General features: G+C 35.5%; 5 protein-coding genes across 6 annotated transcripts; all 5 read left to right on the top strand.

Annotated features, from left to right (window-relative positions):
• The first annotated feature begins 4,145 nt into the window (after positions 1-4,145).
• Positions 4,146-5,512, top strand: LOC116125626 (non-specific lipid-transfer protein-like 1). Its single transcript, XM_031411333.1, has 4 exons — positions 4,146-4,452; positions 4,569-4,629; positions 4,943-5,045; positions 5,132-5,512. Exons 1-4 carry the CDS (start codon positions 4,324-4,326, stop codon positions 5,211-5,213), a joined length of 375 nt encoding a protein of 124 aa, XP_031267193.1. The 5' UTR covers positions 4,146-4,323; the 3' UTR covers positions 5,214-5,512.
• Positions 5,513-7,386: 1,874 nt separating this feature from the next.
• Positions 7,387-9,535, top strand: LOC116125625 (alpha-amylase). The gene is made up of 4 exons (XM_031411332.1): positions 7,387-7,543; positions 7,670-7,802; positions 8,325-9,130; positions 9,272-9,535. Exons 1-4 carry the CDS (start codon positions 7,388-7,390, stop codon positions 9,521-9,523), a joined length of 1,347 nt encoding a protein of 448 aa, XP_031267192.1. The 5' UTR covers position 7,387; the 3' UTR covers positions 9,524-9,535.
• A 129-nt stretch (positions 9,536-9,664) lies between these two features.
• Positions 9,665-12,257, top strand: LOC116125624 (pentatricopeptide repeat-containing protein At2g04860). Its single transcript, XM_031411331.1, has one exon. It carries the CDS (start codon positions 9,975-9,977, stop codon positions 12,069-12,071), a length of 2,097 nt encoding a protein of 698 aa, XP_031267191.1. The 5' UTR covers positions 9,665-9,974; the 3' UTR covers positions 12,072-12,257.
• Positions 12,258-12,298: 41 nt separating this feature from the next.
• LOC116125691 (protein CYPRO4-like) lies at positions 12,299-15,401 on the top strand. Its single transcript, XM_031411421.1, has 2 exons — positions 12,299-14,094; positions 14,798-15,401. Exons 1-2 carry the CDS (start codon positions 12,451-12,453, stop codon positions 15,077-15,079), a joined length of 1,926 nt encoding a protein of 641 aa, XP_031267281.1. The 5' UTR covers positions 12,299-12,450; the 3' UTR covers positions 15,080-15,401.
• A 474-nt stretch (positions 15,402-15,875) lies between these two features.
• Positions 15,876-17,523, top strand: LOC116125675 (photosystem I chlorophyll a/b-binding protein 5, chloroplastic). Of its 2 annotated transcripts, none has more exons than XM_031411401.1 (6): positions 15,876-16,133; positions 16,222-16,354; positions 16,560-16,672; positions 16,822-16,926; positions 17,051-17,139; positions 17,219-17,523. In XM_031411401.1, the coding sequence occupies exons 1-6, from the start codon at positions 15,919-15,921 to the stop codon at positions 17,359-17,361; spliced, it is 798 nt and encodes a 265-aa protein (XP_031267261.1). In that variant the 5' UTR covers positions 15,876-15,918; the 3' UTR covers positions 17,362-17,523. The 2 variants fall into 2 exon arrangements, with proteins under 2 accessions (XP_031267261.1, XP_031267262.1); XM_031411402.1 differs by having other exon boundaries at positions 17,237-17,523.
• Positions 17,524-18,874: the final 1,351 nt, after the last annotated feature.

Below are 18,874 nucleotides of genomic sequence, written 5' to 3' on the forward strand. Positions count from 1 at the left end.
TTAATCAACCTTGTAATAGGGAGCCACTTGCAGGTTTGAGGTGACCATGGCCACCTTAGGCCTGTATGTGATTCCACCATTGCTTCAAAGTCTTGAGATTATTTGTGAGAATTTTTTTAGTTTTCATTTTTTTTGAACTTCAATTTAATTATCTATAATTTTACTTTTGGAATAATGATGGTGTAGTATATAACATAAGTAAAGAGAATGAAACGTTAACTCTTTTAAAATATATTTTAAAAAATTTGAATGAAGGGCATTTATGGAGTACCATAAGAAAAAAAATTTGATTTTAAAACTTTAAAATGAATTTTTTTTAGTCCATTAATGGAATGTCAATAGTGCCACTCAAATTCGTTTCCTCATAAGTCATAGCCGTCTACTGTCATTTTCAATGTCTCAAGGAACAAAGGTGAATGTAAATATAACAATAAAAAATAATAATAATAATAATAATAATAATAACTGATCCTGTGACCCTAAAAAGTTAAGAGAAAGGTGTCCAAGTGTGTTTATGAGTTCAATTACTTAAGCCTTTACCAATATACACTCAATTGGATTAATGCACTTAACTGTAATAAAAATTATAAAGAAAAGAAATTGGGTCATATGGTATGTTTAATTATTTACCAGTAATATTTTATGATATGACAGGAAATAACAAAATAGAAAAAAAAAAAAAAAAAGTTTAAATCAATGCACACTTTTTTTTTTTTTTTTAAAGTAATATTGCATCCACAATTTTTTTATACAAACTTCTTCTCACAAACTTATATGGCAAAAAAAGATTGGGTGAAAGTTTATTTTAAATTTAAAATCATCTAATCATCTTTTGCCCAGAGGTGAACGGTTTTGGGTACCCTATGTTTTTTGGGAGAATCGAAATCAGAATTGTAGGTTCCTAAGGAAAGGAACAAGAACCGGAACCGGAACCAATAGCCGATAGGTTCCAATTCTTTAATTCTTGGAACTAGAACCTGAAATGCAGGTTCCATTCCTTACCCGGGTATCTTGTAAAAAATCAGTTACCCCCTTATTAGTTTAAAAAATGACAAACACACCTTAAAATTTTACAAATACACCCTTGACAAATTAAGAAAACCTTAAAATTATAAATATGTATATTTTACAAAGTATAGTTATGGACTTAATTTTGGGAATTAAATTTTAGTAAACTTTATTATCCAAAAATACAAATATTATATAATATTATAATTATTAGAGTGAAAATAAAGTTAAATTAACATTAATTGTGAATTTGTGACAAAAAATAAAATTAAATATTAATATTAATATGATTTATGAATATTTAATTAAATAATTAGTGTGACTCTAACTTTAAGTTTTCTTAATATAACGTGACTCATGAGATATGAGTTGTCATACTGTAATGTATTAATCATTTAATAAAGTAATGTAATAATTTAGTTAATTACTAATGTTTATAATGTAATGTTATAATTAATTAAGTAATCATACTATAAATCTATAATGTAATCTTATAATTAATTAAATTTCTAATAATTTAATTAAATAATGTACTAATGTAGTAAATTACTAATGTTTATAATGTAATGTGATAATTAATTGGCTAATAATTTAATTATAATATAATGTTATAATTAATTAATTAATCATACTGTAAATTCATAATGTAATGTTATAATTAATTAAAATTTCTAATTATTTAATTAAGTAATTTATTAATGTAGTAAATTACTAATATTTATAATGTAATGTTATAATTAATTAATAATAAGGTAATCATTTAAATTATAATGTACTAATGTTTACCAATTTATCATATAAAATTAATTAATTACTAATTTACTATAGATATACAGTAAAACCTCTTTATAGTCATAATGGTAGGATCAAACTAATTTATTACTATAAAGAGGTTATAACTTAATAGAGGTATAGTTATGAAAATTAATATTTTGATTTCTTATTTTATAATTCATGTTTTAATAGTGTGTATTATGATTTCAATTAATTGTTGTAGTAGCATTTGTATTAATATTAGTATTACACAACTATTCTGTTCCTACCACCAGCTAGCACTTCCAAAATCCAGCTGTGTGATGTAGGCATCATTAGAAATTTCAAAGGTTACTATAGTCAATGTTTTAATCGCCTATTTTTGAAACAGATAGAAGATCATGTATTAGAACCAGAAAAAAAAGTATCTTTAATAAAATTGTAAATGCAATTGCTGCATGATCAATTGATGTGAAGCCACAGACAATTGTCAATTGTTTTAAGCACTACAAAATTAGGACCTTCGGTATCGATGAATTGCAAGTTACAAATGAAATGGATGTGGAGAATAAAAAACTCATTACAGAATTGAGTGATCAGATTCGACAAATTCACTACATTAATCGAATGCATATTAATGTCTTTCTCGATCATCCAAATAAGCAACAAGTTGTATATGCTTTAACTGAAGAATAAATTATTGCTGCAATTATACAAGAAGAGAAGGAAATAATCTCGAGGATCATAGTATAGAAATACAAAAAATTTCGTGCCATAAAGCTCTAAACATACTTGAAAAGCTATAAATATTTTGGTTTCAACAAGAAGATATTCATACTAACGAATTATTACATACCCGCAAGTTAAAAAATGTCGTAACAATTCTAAAGCATAAATCATTGTTCCAAACAACTTTAAAAAAATATTTTATTTCATTTTAAACTTTTAATATAACGTAACATATTTTTTTTTTGCAATATACAGATAATTATTATTATGTGGAGATAACTTTCCTTAAGACGGGAATTAGAAAAATTATAACTTATTACAATGTGGAGTTTATTCTTACTTATAACTATCATAAATTAGGACTAGAATTTTTTATGACTATGTAGAGTTTATTCCTATATAGAGTATTACTATAGAGATGTTTTACTGTACTTAGAACTTGGTAATTGAAATAAACAACTAACTATTATTCAATCAACTATATTATTTTATTCAAAAATAATTCTTTTAATAACATTAAAACACTTTTAATTTGATCCTAATTCCAATTATAATTTATATACTTAATTAATCAAAAACTTTAATATTATAATAAATTAAAGTTTTTTATATGTAAAAATTTTAATATATTAATTTGATTAGGTTATTATAATATATTAAAGTTTTTTATATAATAAAGTATATATGTATAATTAATTGTATATATATTTGATTAGGTTATTGTTATTATTATACTATAATTTTTTATATAACATTTCATCCCATTTGACCATTTTAAATTTTTTATATGAAAAATTACGAAGACCCCCAATTTTTTACAGATATTTCATTTAAATCTAGGTTCCAATATAGTTTCCTACTCGAGTACCCAGACTCGGTTCCAAGACATCTTCCATTTAGGGTACCCATTTCAGGTTCCCATCACAGGTTTCGATTTCGATTCTTGCACATATAGGAATCAGAACTGGATACGTATAGTAATAGTTCCAAAAAATTGGAATTGGAACCAGAACCTACCTGCACAGTATCGGTTCCGATTCTACCTGCTACCTATGCTCACTCCTACTTTTGACAAATAAGTTTGTGAGAGAATGTTTATATAAAAAAGTCGTGAGCATAGTATTATTATTATTATTATTATTATTATTATTTTAACTAATAGACGAAGGAAACTGAACTTTATCAGAGGTAGAGGTCTAGGCATTAGCAGCACATAATGTGCTTATTACTTAACATCACAAAAGGAAAAGTCGTCAGGTTGAAGTATGTGTGGAACAATCAACAACTTAAAGAGCAAATTAGTAGTAGGAGCAGGTCAGTTAGGTAAGCCAGCAACATAAAGCCAATGGCCAACGAAGAGAGCATCACAATTGAGATTGAATCAAAGAACTCAGTTTTCAAGTCAAATTTCTGTGGAATGGCAGAGCAAGTATCTCCACTGTTCACAACAACCACCTGAAGCACATTCTGGGGTACATTTCTCCTTCAGGAACCCAACATACCCGAGTCAAAACTCAGAAGAGAGAAATAAAAAACTTGTTAACATTTGTTAAGCCCAAATGGTAAAAATGGGCCCACAGAAATGTTAATAGAATAGGCCCATGTCTATCCTCTGTTAAGAGTTAAGAGTTGGGATGCGTGTCCGTTCCTCATCTAATCCCTGCCAACGGCAATCAATAATGTCAGCACGTCACTCAACTCCCTCTACCCATCCCCCTCCCTCTTTCGTGCTGATAATAAATACCATAAAATTCAGTTCTCCAACCTTCTTATTCCCGTTGTCATAAATATACATTTCAACCTTGTAACAGTCCGCAATTTTAGCGAAATTCAATGGCTAACTCAACTCAGCTCAAGTCTGATGCTCTGTTGGAGCAGATGAAACAGCATCTGACCACTGATGCCGGTAAAGAACTCACTAAGAAAATCGGCCTTGTATATCAGATCAATATTGCTCCCAAGGTCAACCATACCTCACTGTTTCTCTTATTTATTGTTTTATTTATTTATTTATTTATTTTTAATTTCTGATCCCAATCAAATAGTTAGTTATTTTTCCCCATGTTTTTGAATTGCAGAAAATTGGGTTTAACGAGGTTACTTATATTGTTGATCTTAAAAAAGGAGAGGTCACTAAAGGTTAGAGATTTTGATTTTTGATCTGATTTTTGTTTTGCAATGGTATTGACCACTCCTGATCCAATTTTTCGTGAGTATAACATTAGGATCACTTAATTGTATTATGCCCTTTTATATGTTATGCATAAAGAATTCAGAATCCTTTTGGTTTACAGAAATTCTTACAAAATAGAGGTGGAAAGAAGTACAGAAATTGTGAACTTATTTGTCATTGTATAAACGGTTATAATGAATAATTCATTTTATCGTATAGTTGACTGCTGAACTATTTGATCGTTTTATAAATACATTAGTGAATTTTCGAAAATTTAAGGGACATATGAAGGAGGGAAGCCCGATGCTACATTTTCTTTTAAGGATGAAGATTTTCTCAAGGTTGCCACTGGAAAGATGAATCCCCAGATTGCTTTCATGAGGTGCTGACTTGCGAGCTTTCTAATGTTAGTTTTTGGTCATATGTGTTCGTTGATTGTAATTGTTTTTTGATATCTGATATATGCAGGGGTGCAATGAAAATTAAGGGAAGCCTTAGTGCCGCACAGAAATTCACTCCAGAAATTTTCCCAAAGCCTTCAAAGATGTGAGCAGATACCTTAAGAGGGGTATTTGCATTACTGTTCTTTCAAATGGGTCAAATGTTAAATCTAGGTATAGACATGGTACAACGATAGCAAGTACCATTGCAAGTGTCCACCAATATCTGTAGTTGACAAACATATTATCAGTGCTTAGTAATATGCTACTAGTTTGGAGACATTTATTATTTCACATTGCTCTTTGTTTATCATTGATATGCTTTTTTCATGGATTAAAATCTTGTGCTCGGTTGGATTCGAGATATCGTTTATTTATAATCTTTCAATAAAGTTATACTAATTTGCTTGATTTGCGTTCCTCAATTAACTGAGTTGTTATCCTTGTTTTGCCAAGTTCCCATATGATGAGAAACCCTCAAACTTTATCCTTGCATTATACATTTTTTACCTATATTTATCACATTTTTATTGCATGTCATTCTTGCAACCTCACTGTCAACCTCTTTATCCAGTGTGGAATCCAGAAGGCATGTGATATTAGCCCAGATCCTACTTCCTGAACATGTCATTCAGGTCACATCTACTGTGAGTCTGTAACTGTGGAGCCTTACCGTGCTAATGAACTCCAATAACTTCCTTCTGTAGAAATATTTGGCTTATATTTGTTCTGCAATTTTCACTTCAATGTACTATAGTTGATGTTTTACTATTTGATCTTTCATGAACACATACTACAACCTTGTTGGGAATCTCATTGTTTGGCCGAAATTATGAAATACTGATGGTAGGACTAGGACTGCTAGTTGATATGCAATCACTTATGCTACTTTGATTTTGTTTTTGTTTTATATTTTCTATTCAGGTGTTCTAACGGACTGTGATCAACTCTTTTTCGGTTGGAAATTATAAATTGATGCATTGCAAAAAATTGAGTTAAATAGCCACCTATCAAACTCTAGTAATATATTTTGGAAGTACCATAAGTTAATGCACGAATGTAAAAATAATCGTATTTAGTAACTATTAATCACAATTAATTTAAAGATAGATGAAAGAGAAAAAAATTTAAATGTGACATAAATTCACATGATGGTGGCATGGATGAAGTACCGTCGAGATGTTTTAGATTTTTTTCTATGTTTTGATTGCATTAACGGTAGGCATGGCAATGTTCTTCGAAATTCCGAGGACCTGTTCTGTCCCGCCCCATATGGGATGGGGAAGCCTCGGTTTTTTTGAGGATAGGGGCGGGGGTGGGGGCGTTTTAATCCCCGTTCTCGAGGATGGGGCGTTTTAATCCCTGTCCTCGGGGATGGGGCGGGAGTGGGTGATGGCTTTGCTTTGCCTCGTCTCGTCCCGCCTCGTATATAATATATAAAATTAAAAATTATATATATATACTTTTCACTAATTTTCATATATTTCACTTAATTACACAATTATCTATTTTGTTTGGTAATGTTCAAATTAATTTATATTTATGTAAAATTAAAGAGGTAAGGACAGGCCTCCAATATTCTCCTTTGGGGCGAGGATGAAGAATTTCTGTCATCCCTGTAATTAGGATGGGACAAGGATGAGAAGTGATTTTGAGAACAGGAATAGGTACCGTGAATGAGGTTCCCGCTCCACTCCATTGCCATGCCTAATTAAAGGGTGATAGTCAAATATTGATTGCATTTTATATTAATTGGACTAGCTGCCTAGTTATGATATGTCTTTAGTGACCCGTCACTTGTTAAATCGTTAGTGCGTGAATCAAATATAAGCTTCGTGTCCGGCCCGCCGTGTTTCTTGAGGTCTATTCTGTTCTACACACTAACGACTTAGAAAACATTGAACCCCGTAAAAGACGAGCAACAATGTTATTTATAATCTACCATATTCCATCTCAATTCATATATGCATTGATACGACACAATAACTTCTGGTGTACCATAATGAGTTTGACTACTTGGATGATAAAATATCAATTTAACTTTGTCAGTCACAAGCTATTATCTGTCTCTGATCAATTGAAACGGTAGGGAGGGGTCTGTCAATAGAAGTCAGCAAGCTCAGATTAACTTTAGAACGAATATGAATGAAGCCTCTGGGCAATAACGTCTGTTAGTGTGAAAGATTGATCAAGATTTCTTAGTGACTTGAGGGAAAGTCAAATATGGTGGCTACTTGTTAAGAAATTTCCAAAAGATAATGGGGCAACTAGATTAACCCATAGAATGGGGCATCAACCGTTTGTTGCTATAAAAGACGAGAATAGCGCATCCAATCTCCAAAGACAAGCAAAGATTATGAGTTTTCTCACCCCACTTTGCTTCCTCTCTCTGTTTCTATCTATCTTCCCGTCCTTGACGTCTTCTACCTTATTATTTCAGGTAACGGATCCACACTTAAATCACTTTTTACATCTCTTCTTTCCCCACATGCAAGCACGTATTACGTATCTAAATCTTACATGGTGAACTTTAATTCATTTGTTTAATAATTTGATGATATGATAGGGGTTCAACTGGGAATCATGTAATAAGGCTGGTGGTTGGTACAATTCCTTGAAGAGTTCCCTTCCTGATCTTGCTAATGCTGGAATTACTCATGTCTGGCTTCCTCCACCATCTCAGTCTGTTGCACCCCAAGGTTTTTCCAAAATATTGTTTTGCTTATTCATTTCTTACTGATCATGCCTGCTTGGTTTCCTGAAAATGTAATACTCAGCACGATGATTATTATAAGATCAACTACATCTAGGCATATTGTATTACTCTTTTTAACTTTAGTTGTTCATTTTGGATTCTTTGACCCATGTCAATGCTTTTCTCTTGTAGTCACCTTTAAATTAGTTTATGCCAGTCATGGTTCAATTAACGTTTTCTCTTGATTGCTCGCTGGGAGACTGCTTCAAGGCCAAATTGAAGGAATTGATTTTTGTTGTAAATTAAGAGTAAAGACCCAGTTGGTGCCCGTGACCTGTCTCATTTTTGGTTATAGGGAAGCATATACTTTTAGCAATAAGGTGGGCTAGTTAGGCTAAAATCATGGGGAAAAAACGATGAGACAGAAAGGATCAATTTTTGTGTTTATTGCATCTCTTTGTTTTTTAAGAAAAACCCACCAACACTTTTATTCGATCTAAATGTGCCTTGTCCTTGTTTTTTCTAGGGTATATGCCAGGAAAGTTGTATGACCTTAACGCCTCAAAATATGGATCTCAGGAAGAATTAAAATCATTAATTGACGCTTTTCATCAGAAGGGCATTAAATGCCTAGCAGACATAGTAATAAATCACAGAACTGCAGCGAAGCAAGACGAGAGGGGAATATGGTGCATTTTTGAAGGTGGAACTTCAGACGACCGTCTGGACTGGGGGCCATCCTTCATTTGCCGTGATGACACTGCATATTCCAATGGCCAAGGGAATCTTGATAGTGGAGAGGACTTTAATGGTGCTCCTGATATTGATCATCTTAATCAAAGGGTACAAAAAGAGTTATCTGATTGGATGAACTGGTTAAAGACTGAAATTGGATTTGATGGATGGCGTTTTGATTTCGTAAAAGGTTATGCCCCAAATATTACCAAAGTTTATATGGAACAAACCAAGCCAGATTTTGCTGTCGGTGAGAAATGGGATTCTCTTTCGTATGGACAGGATGGAAAACCTGATGCTAACCAGGACGCACACCGTGGTGCATTAAAAGATTGGATTCAAGCTGCTGGTGGGGTTGTCACTGCTTTTGACTTCACAACCAAGGGTATTCTTCAAGCTGCCGTGCAAGGGGAGTTGTGGAGGTTGAAGGATTCAAACGGCAAATCGCCAGGATTGATTGGAATTTTGCCAAAAAATGCGGTGACTTTTATTGACAATCATGACACCGGGTCAACTCAAAAACTTTGGCCATTTCCATCCGATAAAGTCATGCTTGGATATGCTTACATTCTCACACATCCTGGCATCCCATCAATAGTACTTTCTTTCACTTTTTCTCTGTTCCATAAGTTCTGGGATAGTTCGATTTGATAACATGTCTATCTTCTGTATCTACTTAATAGGATTATGCTACAATTTTAACTCTTATTTTTTTTTTTTTATTTTTTTTTTTTGCAGTTTTATGACCACTTCTTTGACTGGGGTCTAAAGGAGGGTATTAGCAAATTGGCTGCAATCAGAACCAATAATGGAATCAATACAGCAAGCACAGTTAATATTTTAGCCTCTGATTCTGATCTCTACGTGGCTGCAATTGATGACAAAATCATTGTGAAAATTGGACCAAAGATGGATCTTGGAAATCTTATTCCTTCCAACTTCCAAGTCTCTACCTCCGGTACAGACTACGCTGTCTGGGAGAAAAAATGAAAAAAAGAAAAAGGAAAAGCATTCTGTTAGTTAATACAATAATAATGTTGTCAAGTTTATTATTGAATTTGTAAAAGATTCATGCCATGCAGTATTATTGAAATACTATGTTAAAACAATGAATTTATAAAATACTATGTTAAAAGTTTTCTCACTCAAACATTATGCTATCTAATTTAAAGGAGAATTGTCGAAATTAAGGAGTAGAAAGAAATACGCAAAGATGTAATTATTGGAAGTGTGAAAAAGCTATCAAATTTTAAACAAATTGCAAGATCTTCGGACAAAAACATTAAGCCCATGTCTAAAGAGCCGTTTCTCGCATTCTGACCATTTGATTTGACAGAAACCGAGTAATATATAAAGTGTACACACTAAACTAGTGGCATCGGGCTTCTTATAATAAAAGCGGATTGTTCCGACGGTCATATCTGGCGCTGAAGTCCAGAGTATGAAATTGGCTTGGTCGAGCCAAAATCTATCTTTCTTCCACTCTGGAATCAAATCTTGCATTGAAACCAAAAACTCAAGATCTGCATTTGCTTATTTTCGCCAATTGTTGCAATTCAGTGTAAAGCCCACTGACCTCACTTTTTCTTTATTGCTTAAATTCTCTGCATCATCATCGCTCTGTCTTAAACTAGAAGCCTATCAAATCCACACCCATCTAGTAAAATTGGCTTTTGATAAGTTTGTCTATGTAAGTACATCCCTTCTTGATGTTTATATGAAGCTAGGATGCAATTTCTGTGCCCAAAGACTGTTCGATCATATGCCTAATAGAGACATTGTCACCTGGAATGCGTTAATATGTGGCTATTCGAAAAACGGGTATGATTTTGATGCCTTGCAGCTATTTGTTCAAATGTTTCGAGAGGGCTTTATTCCGGATGAGACAACGTTAGTTAGTGTGGTTCCGTCTTGTGGGCCACGAGAGCTAGTGTTTCAAGGGAAATCTATCCATGGGTATGGGATTAAAACTGGCCTTGATTTGGATGTTAAAGTTAAGAATGTGCTTGCTTCAATGTACGCTAAATGTTCAGATTTGGAAGCGGCAGAACTTCTATTCCAAAACATGGTTGAGGATTGTGTAGTTTCGTGGAATACCATAATTGGTGCTTATGGCCAAAATGGTTTTTTTGATCAGGCAATGCTTGCCCTAACGAAAATGCGAGAGAAAAATGTGAAAGTAAATTCAGTTACAGTTCTGAGCATTCTCTCTGCCAATGCCGACCCAGAATCTACCCATTGCTATGTAATCAAAACTGGGATTATCAATGATGCATCTGTGACTACTTCACTGGTTTGTGTATATGCCAAAAATAGGGACACTGAATCAGCAGAGCTCCTTTACAAGTCATTGCCTGAGGAGAATTTGGTTTCCTTAACCGCAATTATTTCAAGCTATGCTGAGAAAGGAAGTATGAGTTTGGCTGTTGAACGTTTTACTCAAATGCAACAGTTAGATATGAAAGTGGATGCAGTAGCTATGGTTAGCATCCTTCATGCGATAACAAACCGACATCATATTGACATTGGGCTTTGTTTCCATGCTTATGGATTAAAGAGTGGGTTGTGTAATGATTGTTTGGTAGCCAATGGGCTAATTAGCATGTATTCCAAGTTCATTGACACTGATGCTATATTCTATTTGTTTTCAGAGATGAATAAGAAACCACTAATCAGTTGGAATTCAGTCATATCTGGATGTGTACAAGCAGGAAGAGCAAGTGATGCCATGGAGTTTTACTGTCAAATGCAGATGTCTGGACTTAGACCAGACACTATCACTGTTGCTAGTTTACTGTCTGGGTGCTCTCAACTTGGATACATGCAATTTGGGAGGAGACTTCATTGCTATGTCCTTAGAAACAATCTAGAAATAGAAGATTATGTTGTTACTGCCCTAATAGACATGTACACTAAGTGTGGAAGCATAAAGCACGCGGAAATGGTGTTCAAAAGCATCCAAAACCCGTGTGTAGCAACATGGAATTCAATGATCTCAGGCTATAGTTTATATGGGTTTGAACAGGAAGCTCTTAATTCTTACTCTGCAATGCGGAAACAAGGACTTAAACCTGATAAAATCACTTTCTTGGGAGTTTTAGCTGCTTGTATCCACGGGGGTCTTGTTGATGAAGGGAGAAAGTACTTCAAAATCATGAAAGAAGAATTTGGCATAGCGCCAACATTGCAACACTCTGCATACATGGTTGGTCTCCTTGGTCGAGCAGGCTTCTTTGAAGAAGCAATATCATTTATAAAGACAATGGAGATTGAGCCTGATTCGGCGGTGTGGGGAAGCTTACTCAGTGCTTGTTGCATGCACCAAGAGGTAAAGCTCGGGGAATGTTTGGCCAGGAAGTTATATTTCTTGGATTATGGAAACGGTGGAGTATATGTATTGATGTCAAATCTATATGCGGCTAGAGGGATGTGGGATGATGTAGTAAGGGTGAGGAAGATGATGAAAGACATTGGAGGTGATGGCTGTTCGGGAGTTAGCCTAATTGAGGTGACCTCCATGCCAAAATATGGACATTAACTTTAATTAATTCCTCTGTTTAATTAACAAACAAACTAATGACGTATAAAAAAGTCGAATTAATTTTTCTTGATTCGACTTTGACCATTGTAGTCCATTGCACTGGATCCAAACGTGTTTTACGTAAATACAATACAGACATGCCAATAGGGGTGTAAATTAACCCAGTTAATTCTATTAGTTAAACTCTTAACCGGTAATAGCCGGTATCCAGCAAGGCTCCACTCCATTTTCAAACCCTAAAAGGAAGAAACGAAGCCAACAAGCGCAACGATCCAAATTCAAATTTCGAACTTGGCGCCCTTGACATACCCAGATCTTCTCTCATTTTCAAAGCTTTTCTTCAAAAGCAAACGCAAAATCAGCCAGGAAGTCACGAATGGGTGGGTCTCACAGTCGCGAAGATCTCGAACTCTCAGACTCAGATGAATATGAAAGCGAACAAGAACAAGAAGAAGAAGAAAAGTATGCGGACTGCAAAGAAGAAACCCCGGATAGGTCATCATCTTCTTCAAAACGCAGACCCAAAACGCCCTCATCAATCGATGAAGTGGAAGCCAAGCTTAAAGCCTTGAAACTTAAGTACCCATCAGCTGCTCAAAACCCTAATGCTGTTAAGCTTTACCTTCACGTTGGTGGCAACACGCCAAAAGCCAAATGGGTCACCTCCGAGAAACTCACTTACTATGTTTTCATCAAAACTTCAAGAATCAACAGCCACGATGAAGAGGAAGATGATGATGAAAGTGAAAACGAAAATGGAGAATCATGGTGGGCTTTGAAAGTGGGCTCCAAGATTCGAGTTAAAGTGTCCCTGGAAATGCAATTAAAGACATTTAAAGATCAACGTCGTGTTGATTTTGTGGCACAAGGTGTGCGGGCTATGAAGTTTTTTAGCGATGAGGATTACAAGGTTTTTGTTGCTAAGTTTCAAGATTGTTTGTTTGAGAACACATATGGGTTTGAATCAAATGAAGCAAACAAGATGAAGGTTTATGGGAAGGATTTTATTGGGTGGGCTAAGCCTGAAGCGGCCGATGATTCAATGTGGGAAGATGCAGATGATAGTTTCTTAAAAAGCCCTCGGTCAGCAACTCCAATCAGGGCTAATCAAGATTTGACAGAGGAGTTTGAGGAGGCAGCAAATGGAGGGATACAGAGTTTGGCGTTGGGTGCACTGGATAATAGTTTCTTGGTGGGTGATTCTGGTATCCAGGTTGTTAAGAATTTTAGTGACGGAATTCATGGGAAAGGTGTCTTTGTGAATTTCAATGGTGGGAATTACAGGAGTGGTTCTAATTTGGTGCATTCCACGCCGAAAAAGGCGCTTCTTATGAAGGCCGAGACTAATATGTTACTCATGAGTCCAATGAGTGAGGCAAAGCCTCATCATATGACTGGGTTACATCAGCTTGATATTGAAACTGGAAAGATAGTTACGCAATGGAAGTTTGAGAAGGATGGTACGGATATTACAATGAGAGATATTGCTAACGATAGTAAAGGAGCACAATTGGATCCTTCTGGTTCTACCTTTTTGGGATTGGATGATAACAGGCTTTGTAGGTGGGATATGCGCGATAGAAATGGGATTGTTCAGGATCTTGTGAATTCTAGTGCCCCTGTGTTGAATTGGACTCAGGGGCATCAATTCTCCAGAGGAACTAACTTTCAGTGTTTCGCAAGTACCGGTGATGGCTCAATTGTTGTTGGCTCTCTTGATGGAAAGATTCGGTTATACTCGAGCAGTTCAATGAGACAGGCAAAAACAGCCTTCCCTGGCCTTGGGTCACCCATTACACACGTGGATGTTACCTTTGATGGGAAGTGGATACTGGGGACTACTGATACCTATTTGGTCCTTATCTGCACTCTTTTTACTGATAAGAATGGTATGACCAAGACTGGTTTTAGTGGTCGTATGGGAAACAGGATTGCAGCTCCCAGATTGCTGAAGCTTACTCCTCTGGATTCACATTTGGCTGGAGTTAATAACAAGTTTCGTAATGCTCAGTTTTCATGGGTAAGCATACTTATTTTCTTCCTTATACGGAGCCTGTTTACTTGTGGTTTCCACAGCTATTAACTGCTGATAAAATTCTGTATTGTCTATATTTCCTATAATTGCAATTGGTTAGTGGATTTGGAATGAAGAGCTTAGTTGGTAGTTTTTTTAAATTGGTAATTGGTGGATCTTGGCATCGGAGTGATTTATATTTGCATGTTTTACTTTCAGTGCCAAGGAACTTTATGCATTTCTTCTGTTTCAAGTTGCATAATTTAGTGGTCTTTCTAGACTTTATCAGTTTTCTATTTATATCTTAGTAGTGGTGAAGTCCTGACAGGGTTTTGAGAACGATCAGATCTGTTTACAGCAAATTTTACTAGTAATGTTACAGAAATGTATATGTTAAATCTGAAATCTACCGTTGTTGCATCTTTCTTTATTTGAAAGTTGGTTTGTAAAATTTTTGTATTCAAGCGGAGAGATTATTGATTGCTCAACATCCAAGTTATTTAAATTTTTGCAAATCTGATATTTGTTCGCCTACTTTTGTGCATTCAAGTGGTGGGAAGGTCCTGCCATCACCTGATGATAGACTTGGATGTTTGTCCGCTGCTATCCACACTGCATATTCTTTTGTTAAGCTTTTGTAATCAGCATGGCTTGGTGTTCTTTAACACTCCTTGATGACATTGTTATTTTGTGTTTTAAAATTACATAGGTCACCGAGGATGGCAAACAGGAGCGTCATTTGGTTGCAACTGTAGGCAAGTTTAGTGTGATATGGAACTTTCAACAGGTGAAGAATGGCTCTCATGAGTGCTACCGAAATCAGGAGGGCCTAAAGAGCTGCTACTGCTATAAGATAGTTCTCAAGGATGATTCCATTGTTGATAGTCGTTTCATGCATGACAAATTTGCAGCCAGTGATTTGCCCGAGGCTCCTCTGGTCATTGCCACGCCCATGAAAGTCAGCTCCTTCAGCATATCTAGCAGGCAGTGATATTTGTTACCTTGTCCTCTGTTCTCTAATCTACTTTATTAGCTTTCTCTTCTTAGCTTTGTTAATGAAGTTTGCACTAGTTGATGTAAAACTTCTTAGTTAAATATTTTACATTGTTTAATTAGGTCATCTTTGCAAGTGATTTCAGAGACCAATGAATTCTAATTGTACTATTTTTACGCAGTTTTCTAGATCATGTTGCATCTTGCAAGTGATGAGACTCGGGAGATATTATTGTTGTATAATTTGTCAAAAAACCATAAATTTCTTCCTTTACGAAGGAAATGGGATTCTGGCAGGAGGGTTTTTTGTTGACTGCAGCTGTGGGTAGCTGTTACTTTTGTTATTCCTTCACATCTTTCTCCTCTGATTGGATAAATTTTTAATACTTACACTTGATGATACATGAAAATTTTAAAAATAAACTTATTTCATTTGTATCGAATTTCTTGCAAGATCGATTCAGATCGGCCCTGTTTCAGTTAAAAAACGTGGTTAGAGGAACTAAAGGCCAAGCAATTAGGCATAAACTGACCTCAAAATCTGGTTTTAATGGGACGTGCAAGATTAAGCTAAAATGATTTAGGAAAGACTTATGTGTTTACTTATACAAGACCGGTATCAATGTAAAGCAAACTTGAAGAGCCGGCGTTGCAGGAATGCTGTAATTAAAAGCAAATCTATGATATGTGCTTATAAATGCAATGGCTTCTGGGTCTTGGGATAAGAGGACCCACACTATCTTGTTTTTTCAGTGTTGTATTTGCAAAAAGGTAGTTACATACGTGGATGTTATATGTGCCTCCAAATAAAAATAGTTGATAGGGAGAGAAATAAAAATGGCGGTTGCGGTTGGAAGAGGTTTCCTTGTTCGGCCTTGCTCTTCATCATCCTTTCTTCGTAACGATTTACCTAAATCTTCTCTAGGTATCACAACGACATTTTCTCCTTCTAAGCCGGCAACCAGTCGACGTTATTCACTAACTGTGGTTCGAGCACAGCAGCGACCTACATGGCTCCCTGGGCTTGACCCTCCTTCTTATCTCGATGGAACGTGAGCCTTTCTGTATTCTTGTACATATTGAACTTCATCAGTTTCACTGTAATTTTATTGAATTTGAATTGTGTTTGGGTTATTGAAGATTGCCTGGAGATTTTGGATTTGACCCACTTGGGCTCGGAGAGGATCCAGAGAGCTTGAAATGGTACGTCCAGGCAGAGTTGGTGCATGCTCGTTTTGCTATGGCCGGGGTCGCTGGAATTCTTTTTACAGATGTGAGTGAAGCCAAACACTCTTCTTGGCCAAATAAAGTTTTATTTAGGAATTTTTTTCTTCTCTTATCTTTGCTGGGTTGCGCAACTTAAGTACGAACCTGCGCAAGATAGGGAGCCAACTCATTTAAAACATAAAGAAAGAAAATTAGCTTGAGAGTTTAACTGTATTTTCATTGCATTTTTGGTAATCACAGTGTTTTTGCAGTTACTCCGCGTAACAGGTATCAGAAACTTACCGGTTTGGTATGAGGCAGGTGCAGTAAAATTCGAGTTTGCCAGCACAAGAACTTTGTTCATCGTTCAACTACTCTTGATGGGGTATAATATTTATCAGTGTTTGACAGTCAAGGAAATGTTAATAAAGGAAAATAGACTTGTATATACGAAATATGTTCCATCTTTAGCATCATTTCAATTTTAAACATGACTTCCCAAATTGAAGTTTGTATTTTTGGTTTTCACATTAGTTTCGCTGAAACCAAAAGATACATGGATTTCATTAGTCCTGGATCTCAAGCCAAGGAGGGATCCTTCTTTGGATTGGAAGCTTCCCTAGAAGGTCTAGAACCTGGGTAATTTTCTCTCGACTCAGGAAAAGATACTGTCAATTGCATTTTAACTAAACCTGGAAAATTATGTGTACTTGATTGATGAATTGAGTTTTGAGTTTAACGTTTTTTGTCCTGTGATAAGCAGTTACCCAGGAGGTCCTTTGCTTAACCCGCTTGGCCTGGCTAAAGATATAAAAAATGCTCATGAATGGAAGCTTAAAGAGATTAAGAATGGTTTGCTTCTTAGTTTTTTGTGATTCCTTTCTGAATGGTTATTTCATTCATAGGTTTTTGATATTAATCTCATTGGCAGGACGGCTTGCAATGGTAGCGATGCTGGGCATCTTTGTGCAAGCTTCAGTGACTCATGTAGGACCAATTGATAACCTCGTAGAGCACCTCTCAAATCCATGGCACAAAACTATTATCCAGACACTTGCTAATTCTGGTTCCTGATGTTACTTGAAGGTTTTGTCTTACAACTCTATGTCTTTATGGTGAATTGTAAATTAAATTGGATTTTAATTTGATGCAAATGATGATTCGTGGTTGACAAGCTGCTGTACCTGGTAACAAAACTCCACGCATATTCTGTCATAATGATGATGCTTCAGAGAATCGGTTTCCATAAATCATTACTTGTATCACGTTGTTAACTGATTAGGCATTTAGAATATCCTGTAAACTAATATAATTAAAAACTGATAAAAACTGTTGATGACAGTGATGTTTTACTGAAAACATGAAGATAGGGTCTGCAGGTTTTTGGAGCCAAATTTGAAGTGTGCTTAGAATTTTGAATTGTAATGTGATGTTTTAGGCGTATACAGCCGGCTTTATGGTTTGGTTTAAGTGTAATTTACTTGTATTGGGTAATTGTGTATGGTTAAGTTTGAAATTGCCTAAAAATATCTTGCTTAGAGTGGTTGTAACAGTGACTTTTTGGCTTTTAAATTGGCTGCTTGATATAATACAATTGAAGCTTTTGAACACAATTTGCAATAACCTTCTCTGAACTCTCTCTTTCCTTAGTATTCTCCAATTAAAAAACCATCATTTGGTATTAGAGCTACTGTGATTCTCAAGGCCAAAAACACAACACCATAACTCACCACAACTCCATTAAAAGTCTTCTTCATGGCAACAAACCCAACTCCTCTTTCTCCACCCATCTTCAATGGTGAACAATTTCATGTTTGGGCTATCAAAATGAAGACTTATTTGAGAGGCCATGGTTTGTGGCAATATGTGGAGGAAGAGAGACAAGTCCCTCAGCTTGGAGCAAACCCAACACTGAATCAGATAAGGATTCATGAAGAAGAGTTAGCAAAGGCTCTAAGAGCACTGTCTTGCATCCATTCAACAGTAATCGACCAAGTTTTCTCTGGGATTATGGCATGTGATACTCCTAAAGAAGCTTGGGATAAGCTCAATGAGGAGTTTGGGGGATGTAGTCAAACAAAAAACATGTAGGTCTTAAACCTAAGAAGAGAGTTTGAAATGCTCAAAATGCAAGAAACTGAAAATGTCAAGGAGTATGTGGATAGACTAATGAATGTGGTGAATAAGATTAAGCTACTTAGTGAGGAGTTGACTGATAAGAGAATTATGGAGAAGGTTTTAGTTAGCCTGCTCGAGAGATTTGAGGCAAAGATCTCTTCACTTGAAGACTCCAAAGGCTTGTCCCAGATCAGCTTAGCAGAACTTGTGCATTCTCTTCAAGCATAAGAGCAGAGGAGGTTGCTGAGGCAGAAAGACTCAAGTGAATGAGCCATGATAACAAGCCAAAAAGGAAGAGTTTTCCAAGGAGGAAACAAAAGGTATACTGGAGAGAAAAAGGGAAAGGAGAAGACCAACAACCAAGGAGGGAAACATGCCGGAATGAGAACCTTCCTTCCATGCCCACATTGCAAGAAGAAAAATCACTCCGAAAATAGGTGTTGGTTTAGGCATGGCATACAATGCAGGT

Source organism: Pistacia vera, unplaced genomic scaffold (genome assembly GCF_008641045.1).
Source record: "Pistacia vera cultivar Batoury unplaced genomic scaffold, PisVer_v2 Contig169, whole genome shotgun sequence".
NCBI classification, from domain to species: Eukaryota; Viridiplantae; Streptophyta; class Magnoliopsida; order Sapindales; family Anacardiaceae; genus Pistacia; species Pistacia vera.